The sequence below is a fragment of the Ceratina calcarata genome, unplaced genomic scaffold (genome assembly GCF_001652005.2).
Source record: "Ceratina calcarata isolate Rehan_Ccalc_2016 unplaced genomic scaffold, ASM165200v1 scaffold579.2, whole genome shotgun sequence".
NCBI lineage: Eukaryota > Metazoa > Arthropoda > Insecta > Hymenoptera > Apidae > Ceratina > Ceratina calcarata.
The window spans coordinates 93,432-105,341 of record NW_017177008.1 but is presented as its reverse complement, the minus strand read 5'-3'; the positions used below and the strand labels follow the sequence as shown (position 1 = coordinate 105,341).

The 11,910-nt window shown below is 39.5% G+C and overlaps 1 protein-coding gene across 1 annotated transcript in view; it reads left to right on the top strand.

The window, feature by feature from the left end:
* LOC108629597 (putative G-protein coupled receptor B0563.6) overlaps positions 1–8,978 on the top strand; it is an 11,854-nt gene extending 2,876 nt beyond the window's left edge. Inside the window, exons 2-4 of the mRNA XM_026817430.1 lie at positions 2,548–3,101; positions 7,920–8,216; positions 8,492–8,978. Of these exons, the coding sequence (XP_026673231.1) occupies positions 2,787–3,101; positions 7,920–8,216; positions 8,492–8,743 (864 nt within the window). The 5' untranslated portion in view covers positions 2,548–2,786 and the 3' untranslated portion in view covers positions 8,744–8,978. The remainder of the gene's footprint in view (positions 1–2,547; positions 3,102–7,919; positions 8,217–8,491) is intronic.
* Positions 8,979–11,910: the final 2,932 nt, after the last annotated feature.

Here is an 11,910-nt window from a genome sequence, read left to right as displayed (position 1 = left end):
TTCCAACGTCTAATTTCTTTTTAATTATAGGAAATGCGTTTTTCTAAGGTACACAAACATTTGGGATTGACTGTATAGCCAATACATCCTTAATAGTATTACGTGTAAAACACGTGTGCTATCTCACTAGCATTTCCAGCGAGCTTATTTGTGCACGAACCTAAAACCTTTTTACGCGGAGATCCTCTCATGATCTCGGAGTCTTTAAACGCGAAGAAAAGAAGTAAGGCACGCGTCTCCGTGAGAAAAGCAGCTCGGCGAATTACTTTCAAGATCATAGCTAATGAAACACGACTACCGAGGGAGAGCTTCCATATCCAGCAGATCCTTATCCCACGGTTTTCCACTCCTTGACGATGCTTAACGCGCCGTCACGATCTCAGAAACCGATTAATTTTTTCTAAATCTCTCCACTTCAATGCGTAGGTCAATACGCCAATTATTAAATAAAAAACTAAAAATTATTACAGGCACGTTGCATTCTTTGATCATGTATGAAAATTATATCAGTTTTCACGTCTTTACAAATCGATAACGAGTTTCCATCTGAGTTCTGAAAATTCTTTTGTCGTGTGTGGACGATTAATACATGAAACTTCGTGATGTGACGTCGATCTTCGCAATTTCGAATGCGTGTCGTCGCTTTGGAGCGAACAGCTCGGGTATAATCTCGCGGTAGAAAGTAATTTCCCGCTTCTAGGCACGTGACTTACGTATATACCGCGCTGTGAAATTAATTCGTATATCTATAGAATATCGCGAGATTCGATAACGAAAGGCTCGGAGCTAATCTAATCCGTGTCTTACTTACTGTTAGATATTAATCTTGCCACAATCTCGTTTTAAAGATGTTACCTCTTGAAATAAACCAGACTTGTTTGATAAATCGAATGCGAATAATAAGGATTATCAGACTTATGCAATTATAGAAGAGAATAGAATGCATGTAACACATTATTATTTTTGTGAGGCAACAGAAATTTCAAGAGTTCATTTATAAATCAATGAATTTTTCATTCTGTATAAAAAAAAATCCACAGTAATGAATATAGAAACGGAGAAGGAAATTATTCGAGTCTCTGAAAAGTACAAAAGAATTTGCAGCTTTTCCTCGGCTGGTGCTCGAGATCCGAATCTGATCTTTGAAAAGTATTGGAATTAACGCGCAGACGTTCGAGAGCGTATCGCAGAACGAGGGTTTCCTCGGTGGAACGAAATTAACAGAGCTCCCGGGTCGTTTCCATTTGCCAGCTGGAGATCCCTGCGAGAAAGTGGCGCCAACGTGAATCGAGTCGAGCCGACACGCGATTCTACCGAACTACATCCCGCGGAAAATTCCGTACAGTACTTTACTTTATTCACGTATCGTCCGATCACGTTGTAGTGGCTCAGTTTCACGAATTCAACTAGATTGCATGTAGGAGCGCAGAAATTCTCTATTGGGATTCTTGTTTGCGTATGCATAATATGAATATCGTTTAATAGTCTATCCGACGAATCGATTAAACTGTGCATCGACATATTTATATCGACGATTCCTGGATATGTCATAATAAATTGATACGAGATCTCGTATAGCACGTGTATACGAGAACTTGAAATCAGAACACAGTTTTGTAAAGTTCCAAGTTTATGGTCAATTTCGCGAATGTATAATAAGATATGGATATTATTAGAGTCGCAGCTGGACGCAGAGGTTGAAGGAATTTGTTACAACGGGTCACGTCTGCGGTTGTACGAGGTTGCTAAGTTTCTTTCGAGAACTGAAACTATTCTACATCTATCAAAATTCAATGAGAGACTCATAACGAGTGAATAAAATGATTTATAAAAATTGATCACAGTGATAAAACGATATAGAGTAACATATTTATCTTCTAATAATTTTGTTTCTATCGTAGAGATCGGAATTCCTGCGAAACGATTTGAGTGTCTTAAATAAATCGAAATCACATCATGAAGGAACGCCCCTGTCCCTTTATGGTTCCGTTTATAGTCACCCGAATGCTGTTTACGGTTTCCTAAGTACTATAGATAAATGTCTTCACCCAGCTAACCACCCTACGAAAACTATTCCCCTGCTTTGAGAATGCTACGTCGCCGAGGTTCACGCTGTGTATCAATGACGCATAATCTCACCATTATCGCGTTCACCTATAACTTTATCCTTTATCCTCCTTCCATGCCACCACGGAATTACATATATCCGTTCTACGATTTTCCTTTGAAAATAATTAATAGAGAAGACCTAGTTAGAAATTGTAATTCAAAAATAAATGCATCGTTCATCCGTATGAAAATTAATTAAGAACCTAAGGTATTAAATGGACGAAGGATTGGAACAAGTCGAGACAAACGTGTTTACGACGGTATAAAACTACGGGTTTAATTAAAGTTTCCCGAGTTCCCGATATTCCATGTTACAATTTCTCCACGTCCTAACAGAGAATCTCCAAAAACTGAAACAATTCTGTTTTGAAATTTCTAAGCTTAAAATATCGACGATTCAGATTTAATATTCGAAGGACTCGAACGTCTTGCTTGCAGGTGAACAGATGACGATTCTACCCGAGGAAAATGGCAGCGTACAAATTATCCGGAAGAGCACGTTCAGACTCCTCCATAAAATAGAGAAAATTAAACGTTTCGATTAATATCTCCTGAGCGCGACACTCTGTCCAAGTTGCACCTGTTGCGTAGCCAATTATTTTTTCAAACCGTGACGGGTGTCTCGACGATTCTCTGATCGCTGATGCCTCGGACCGATCGATTTCCGGTATCGCGGCATGTGGAACGATTCGACTGAGAGCGGACGCGAGTCGCGGAGAGAGAAAGAGCGGCGGGGAACCAAGATGAACGCGACGGAGCCGCTGATATGCCTGCTGCCGGAGGACGTCGAGGTCCTGGAGGATCCTCGGATCACGATGCTCAGGCGAATTAGCTACGGCATCGTACTGCCCACCATCTGTTGCCTGGGAATCGTTGGGAATGTCCTGAACCTGATAGTACTCACCAGGCGCAATATGCGAGGGACCGCTTACATTTACATGAGAGGTAACGTTCTTTCCAGACTACAGAGAATTCTGATTAAATTAAACGGACATTGAATATTTTTAAAGTTATACTTAATATCAATCCAGAAACATCAGATTTATGAGCAAATACGCTTCGTGTATTTTGAGGAAACTAAACTCAGAATATATTTACACAATTATCGAATAGATGAAAACTTTTATAATTACTAAATCGCGATTTTCGTGGATCGAATGTGCTGATAATATGAACGCTGCATGTAAATACAAATTTAATTACATCAATTTATTGATACTATAAATGTTTTATATCGAGGCGTCCAATAATGATATTCAAATGTTAGCTCCCCTGAGTTGACTCGAACAACTTTAAATCGATCAAACAATTAAATTACGCGTGACGGAGGGAAATATTTGCAGCGGTATGAACGAAATTGAAATCCACAGTAAGGTTTCCCAGCAAGTGAGCGCTTAAATCGGTAAATCTACCGCGAACCGGTTTCTTTTATCGAGGCAGTGGGTAGTCGGTTAAACATGTTCCAGTTTCCAGAACGATTCGTGCTTCGGTCGAGCTTTCCCAGATTTTCCACCGATTGCAAGAAACCGATACGTACATAAATCTTAGACACTCCTATGTATCAATTATAGCCAGATAAATCATGCGCGATTTTAATGAAATAAATAAATACGTGATAAACGTATTAACTATGATTGATTAGATAACAAATCATGGATAACTTTGACGAAATTGAATAAACAATAGCTAAATATTAATTCGCTTTACACAATCTGGAGTTTTAAATACATCGGGTGGAAGTTAAAATGGCTTGTAAATTATTCGAGGATATTGCAGGGTTATTTAAGTTAAGCTAAACCAAAGGAAGCTAACTGATGGTTGTAACTCACCGCGAAGCCCGAACCACTTTGATGTCGGGCGACTATATTTTCTAGGGGATGGGGTTATAACTTGAAATTGCGATCAGCCGGTTCGCAAGAATTCCGACACTTTTTATCTCTTTAATGACAAATAGCGAAATTAGCTGTGGCTAATTTTCGACGGACGAGTCCTTCGCTATCGTCGGAACTTTGTGGAATGTTAATTGGCTAACCTCCTATATTAAGAGCGAGTACACTTGGTAGTTTAGCGTCGCCTAATGCGTCGACGACTAGAGCCACTCATTAATATTCATAAAGTTTGAAGCTGCGCTCGTAGACATTCCCGGGAAAGAAACTATTCAAACAGACGAAACAAATTGGCCAGTAGTTGAGTAGGAAAGTTCATTGACGAAGGGAGAGATAATCATTGATTTAATAACTTTTTCGAAACGCATTGAGTAGACAATTCGAAATTGCATATCTCGAACATAGACCGTGTTTCAGTTCAATTTCTATAATACTTTGTCTCGTATCTACTTCCGACTCTCTTCGAACGCGATCAGCTTTTCTCTTTTAACGACCAAAGGGAATCCCTAATTCGATCGCCACGCTACAAAGTTTTATGCAAATTACAATTGATTCATCCGCCCGTTTCTAGCGTATGTATAATTTCATAGAATTTTATACATTTACATAAAAATTGAGCGTGTACAAAATGTAAACACTGTACAAAACGAGCGGATATTGCAGTTCTTAAATGGTAAAAAAAATTGCTATCTAAAATACACTCGTTGACCGACTACCATGAACGCTATCACGATATAAAAAATGTGATTTTACTTTGAACTAAAACAGTTATTAACAATTGCAGGATCGATCGGGTCGAGAGTAAATTCTTTAGGAGAATACCGAATGAAGATTCAGCGTATAAAGATTTGTCGAAGCCACCGTATCTTTTTACACGCAAATATCCGCGACGTAAATGTGCGCGAATCTACTTTCCATACGCGAGGTCGGACCGTGGTTTTCGTCGTTTCCGAGCACGTCTCAAATTGCATTTCCTTACGCACAAATTCTTTCGTCCCAATACCACGGGATTCGCAATATTTCCATGCTCAAAGGCACGTACTTTTAGTCCGACCTCATCCTCGATCCTCCGCGTTTCCACACCATACATATCGATAGACTTCCGACCGATCACCTCCCTTTCCTTTCTCACCTTGCCATTCTCCCTAAAGATCGGATCCGACAAGTATCACTCGATAGAGACACCTCGGATTTCCCGTTCCCTCTTACCCCGACGAATCGATACTTTCAACGAAACTCGAATACCAAACGCGATTTTCGGAGATAAAGCATCATAAGTCAGTGAAGATTAAACGTGAATTAAGCTAGAACATATTTTTCGAGTATCAAATGAATTTTTACAGTCTGTTCTTTTAAAAAATTTGGCTACCCATTCCAATACAAATGAAATATATTCCTGTGTAATTTCATTTCGTTAATTTCGTATGGAGAAAATGTATATTTATCTATTTATGTAATTAAATTAATTGCGAAACGTTTATATGAAACGACCAGAGGCATTGCAGATAATTTTTTATGAAAAGAAATTCTTAGAGCAAACTTTCTAAAGAAGAGTGTAATATCAGAACGCCAGTTTATTTACCTTGCTCATCGCTCCTTTATGGGTTAATACGCACGCCTTCTAAAGGATATAACAATCGATTTTTCAGTCAACTTATTGCCTTAAGTTGGAAACGTTTAAACTGAAAGAGGTCGACTTTTCTCGTAAATGTTCAACGTCCTGTCGCCAAGGATGAGAGTACGTAGTACGTTTTCGTTTCCATCTGTCCAGTTTTTCGATCAGAGAGGGGTAGAAGCAAATAAAGCGGAAATTTCATAAGATCTTTCGCTTCCCGTGAATATCCGTCCGAATTTCTCCCCTGATTTCCTCGTACTCTCCCAGGACAAATGGGAGATAATTTTGTGAGGTTCCAATTGAAAATCATTTGGATCGAAAATGATATCGTCTGACATGTTTGTTTCATACAAAGTTTCGTCCAATCAAGAAATCCACGAATTATAAGACTGCCAGTGAACAAACTTATTCCGGAAAATTAATATCACGATTTATTTAATCCAAAGTTTCATCAAGACTTTCGACCGGAATCGAGCACATGCGACCATAGGACGGTTCTCCCGAGTTCCGGTCAGGAGAGGCCGTCACATTAAGAGGAAATTACTCGACAATTCAATTTCGCTATTTTCCCGTCCCGTTCTCTGTCCTTCACGATTTTTCCGATTGGTACCAGCCAGCTATTTAGGTAAATCTTCTTTCGACTTATTACGTATCTGAGAATGCGAAGCGTCTTATTATAGAAAGGCAAACGTTTGCCGTTCATTTTAATTAATTTGCCTCGTGTTTACGAACAGTCTCAGAATCAATGAACTTAATCTACGAGAGCGTTACAAAAAATTCAAGCAATTAATTGAATCTAATGGCAATGAGTCTCAATTTACTGTTTAAACATTGCATCGACTTTTATTGCATGCTCATTGAATTTTCTTATAACTTCTGAAAAATCGTAGTGTACTAATCAAGCATTTTAATAAACGTTGTGCACGAAGTTCGTTAAGAAAACGAGAGATTTCTGTGTAAAGCCTGCGGGCTGGCACGATAACGGCAGCTTGGAAAATTTTATGGAATCCCTGCTAACTATTCGCGTAGTTCCATTTTCCCTTTCCCACCCTCGCTTACCATGTTTCGCGTCGAGTACATGTTGTAGCGACAATTGCTACGGTATCTACCAAAGTTGTGGCTTGTTACAAATCGGGGTTCATATTACAAATGTAATATGATGTAACGATCTAACGGGTCGGAAATCAGATGTATGTACGATTTCGCAATCATCGGTCTTGAGAAAAAGTAGGTCGAGTCTGGCGACATTTTCCGTTCCGCGAAAAGAATAATTTTCCCTGTCCCGACTTGTCATCGGTTGTCGAAGGTGTCGCGTTTCCCAATGCATCCGCCAGTATCCTATTAATAGGACAGGATACCACGATTCGAAATCCTCATCCCTTTTCCTTTTTACAAAACTCTATGTTTCTCATTATCGCGTCTTTGATCAAAGAATTAATGCGATTTTCATATAAATTCTATTCAATCGTACAGGAGATCGGAATTTAAAATTCGCATCCTTTTCCAGTTTTACTATACCTGATTGAATTAATAAAACTTGTAACTTCTTATTCACCCATGAAAACTGGAGATTGTGAATGGTTCTATTTGATTCGGACACGAACTATATCTCTTTAGCAATAAAAGAATTGGCGTAAATTTCCAGTTGCAAATTGGAAAATTGCGAGACGCGAAGAAAAAGGAACATCTTAACCGGATGCAACGAATGTTCATTTAGTTTAGGGTATCGAGCGGGATTTGCATGAGGCCTCGTCGAGGAGGTGGAAGGGTAGTTTCCCTCGGTGGCTAAGCAGATTCAGTGGCCCCGATCTTAAGCCTCGTATCTCTGTATCTTAGGATAACGAGCACTATTCGCACCAAGGAGAGATTACTAAAGAGTGGCAACGCCTGTGTTAACGCGCGGCCCGAAAAAAGGGCCCAAGAGGGCTCGAACCTGCAAGATAGATTTATGAAAACCCACAGAATGACTGTTCCGGAGTATACCGACTTTCAGGCTCACCGATGCCGGTGCCGATGCTTTTTTCCAGCACGATAGGTAATAGGTAACTGTAGAACGTTGATATTATCAACGTTATACTTGATTCGAGATTAGTATTTCGGAAAGAGAATAACTATCATTTTCAAATTTTGTCACACTTGTATTACTTTATTTTCATTAGTGCACACCATATTTTGCATTTGAAGTAAGAATAAAAGTAATTGACATTTAATATCTTAATGAATATCAGTGNATTATCATATTTTTTATTGAGTCATTCTGTGAATCAAGTAGTTTTTAATCGTTTTATTCAAATTCTATATGAATATTTTCTACACAGGTGTACAAGATCGTCTTGGAGGTCGTGTTCAAAGTGGCACCGACCATACTTCTAGCTGGTTTCAATTTGCGAATAATGATAGTTTATCGGAGGTCCTGCGAACGTCGTCGACGGATGACGCTAGCCAGGACGGTGAGCAACGATGAGGACACGAGGACGTTCGCCGAAGAGAGGAGGTTGGTGCTTCTCTTAGGAAGCACGAGCATTCTCTTCCTCCTCTGTGTCAGCCCTATGGTGATCCTGAATATCACTCTCAGGGAGAGCAATCTTAGCCATTATCCTTATCAGGTGATCAGGTTTAATCAGTGTCGGCATTGGGCATTAGTCTGAGGATTGGATACAGCGTAATCTATATAAGCCAATCCTCTACCCAAATTAACAGAATCGATGACGAATTAATCTATGCTTAATTGATCTCATTGAATTTGTATGAATAATTAACTGCATTAAAAATTAGCATATATCAATTTGTATAATTAATTAATTGATCCCATGCTGCCGACGCATCTATTTTATAATTGATCGAGAGAATTAAAATAATTGATTTCTTGGAATTGCTTCAGGTGTTTCGAGCCGTGGCCAATTTGCTAGAGGTAATCAATTACTCGATCACGTTTTATATCTACTGCCTGTTCTCTGAAGACTTCCGCAATACTTTGATCCGCACACTGCAATGGCCTTGGGGCGCGAATGGCCACGGCGGACGAGGCTTCCCGATGAAGCGTTCCCCGGTGGCCAGGCCGACGACGACCACCACAACACCGCCAACGACCGCCACCGCGACTCCCGGTCATTTCGCTCGCGCCAGCGTTTAGTTCAACTTCCTCCAGGTCGGGGAAATTTGTCGAACGCGGTAAATTTGCCTGCTTCCTCCGGACGCGTTTTAACGAGCATCCGATATCGTAACGAGATACGGAGCCAAATATGTTCCACGGCCAATAAACGATATTTGGTTGGTGCATACGTACGTTGGGAGAGAGACACGTCTCTTGTGAAAGTGAAATTCGTGGGTAGACTCCTGACACGAGATTGCGAATTCTTGTTCAAAATNTCATATGATTAATTATATGAGAAAATTAAACGACAATGAAAAATTCAGAATAATTGAAGCATGAAATATACGGCATAGTTTAAGCAGATAATTACTAATATTGATTGAAACAATTAAAACTGAAATTTAACTAAATGTATAAGTTAATATTAATAAACAAGAAAATGTTGTTAAACTGGATATACAATCAGTTTGATTCGCTTAATAAGCTTAAAAGTTATTTCACTGTTACTATCAAACGTACTATTAGATACTAAGAATTTAATGTCTCCATCTTAAATGGGTAATATCATTAACATAATTCCTAGATCACTCTGGATATTTGCGGATATTTTTGATTAATTTTGTAATTATCACCCGTTGTGTACGCGCAGCTTCTGTAATACGAGAATAACGGGCTTAATGCAATGGAAAAGTGAGTTAGCGAAAGTGTTAAATATTCGGTCGGTGGTAGCGCTGCGATAATAGCCTGTTTAAGTAGGTAGGTAATGAAACATACGGTGCTGGGTTATACGCTTGAGACAATAGCTAGGACTTCCCTTCTTCGAGATGTACTTAGTCTTCCTCTCGCAGAGTTTATATAAATTGTATACCAACACGTAAAACATGAACGTGTATACGCGTAGTTCCAGAGAGATATCGACCAATTCCCTCGAAGCTACGTCCGAATAAATAGTTTTATTCGCAATTACGTACACTCCCTTTCATAATCCTTGGGGTACTTCGAAATGCTTAATAAATATTCACATTTATTAAGTGATAAGTCACAAGAAATTTTCCTTCAATCAAAAATTGTACCTTAATGATTTCAATAAAGAGTCAATCTTTCGAATTTTCCTTATAAAAATGTGAAAAAAATAACTGAATGCGCAATTCACTGATTCGGATATCTTAAGTTTTATCAATCCCTCTTATCTGATAAGAATTTTTAATACATATCAGATTTCAATTTATAATTATTAAATGGACAAAGCTAGTACGACATTTGGTAAACGAAAGTTTATTTGATACATTTATTAATGGAATGAAAAATACTGGTACATGATTCATAAGTTGTTTCTACTTATGAACGGTACTTACAATCCAGCGTTAGCTCACGAGTTGTGCTTGCACGAAAGCTCCTGAGCCACGAGTAAGGGTCTAGCCCCACTGACGACACGACAACGACACGACAACGACAATTTGGGTTTTTTGAGGTGGTGGGGTGGCCGTGCCCGTACCGTACTGGCTACGCATACTAGCTCGGCTGCCCCACCACCTCAAAAAACTCAAAATGTCGTTGTCGTGTCGTTGTCGTGTCGTCAGTGGGGCTAGACCTTAAGGGGGCTTTTATCGAGACTAAGACCTTGAGTGTCTACTCTCTTTGCCTTTTGGCGGTAAAAGTTCCTGTCTGAGACGGCATCGTCCCAATTTAACTGGAGTTGATTTACGCCCAACTCCACAACGCGTTCCCGACTCCCGGTATCCGTCACTAAATAGGCGTTTACCTATAGCATTTATAGGCTGTAGCTTTTTTAAGCAAGTCCGGAACGACGGTTTGGAACGACGTGCTCGTCGCAAACTCGTCCGCGTTCTTCAACGGGTTTCGAGGACAGGTGAATCGAGCCCAACGTTGAGACAATTTCCGGAAGGAAACTCAACGTTTGAGCAGCATTGAGGCTGCAGTCGGTCATTTCCCTGAAGGAAAGGGACCGGCGTCGAGCGCGGCGATTGCTCGCTTCGCTACCGAATTTTGAATCGGTCAGCTCGATAAGAGAAATCGATCCTCTTATCGAGCATAGGAGGTACGAGGAATCTCGCTCCATTCATTAATACAGTCCNGATTCATCTAAAGTACTGATTTTTAAGACTTCAAATATTTAATATTTATTTAAATGATGAATATTATAAAACCAGCAAGACTTTAGTCAGCAGTAAATTTTTTCTTCAGATTGGAGTACCTAATATCCTAGAAAAAATGAAACATAAAATTGAAAATTGCATGTGCACTCACAAGGTTGATTTTTAGTAGCAGCCTTCATTGAAACTGAACTCACTATATTACCAGATATTACTTTCGGGTGACTGGGTCAAACACTGTTGCATGATCTGGTATAAATAACTTGGAAGATAAAGATGCGTTACCAACAAAAATTTACATAAGAAAATTAAAAACCTCTGTCACATTAAGATTCTATCGCTGTTCTACTTTCATGTGACTTAGAAAAACAAGTCAAATAATTTTATAAGCCTTACTTCTCTGTAAATATTGTTTCTTCTAAAAGTTTATTGCTTCAAATGTTGGGCTTCTTATTACATTTCTCAGTATTGGAAGAGATCTTACGGTTCATACAATCTTAATTAGGTTTCGTGTAATTTATTGAGTATTTTCGTGAAAAATGAATAAGATCGTGCTTTCCTTAATATACCGGCGAATGAATTATTACGTGGAAGGGTGACCTGTGATCGATTTCCGGTCCGGGTTGAAAAGGACACGCCTCATACATTCAAACGCAACCATCGCGCCGCACGGTTGTTTTTCGGAAAACAACGCAACGATTTCGTCGCGTTTTGCGTCCGCTTCTCGTCTCGTTTCATCGCGGACACCGCGCCGCATCGACGCATGCGTTTTCCGTCCAAGCCGCTACGCTTGCACCGTTCGCGAAATAATCTTGGCCCTGAAGTACTACCACCAGTCGTCGACGGACGATCTGCACGCGTCGCGTGATCCTCGCCGCTGATCCTGACCCAATCGCGTTTCAAGAGTACATCCGCGTGTACCGTAACTTCGTCTCAATAGAAACTCACTGAAAAGGGTTGATTGAAATTTTGCATTATTCGTTTTCTCTTAAATTCATTGTGAAATTGATTATAGTCGCAGTTTACTGTTTAACCAGAGTTAAAAATTAATTTTATTTTTAAAAAATTATATCAGGTTTGATATTAATTATA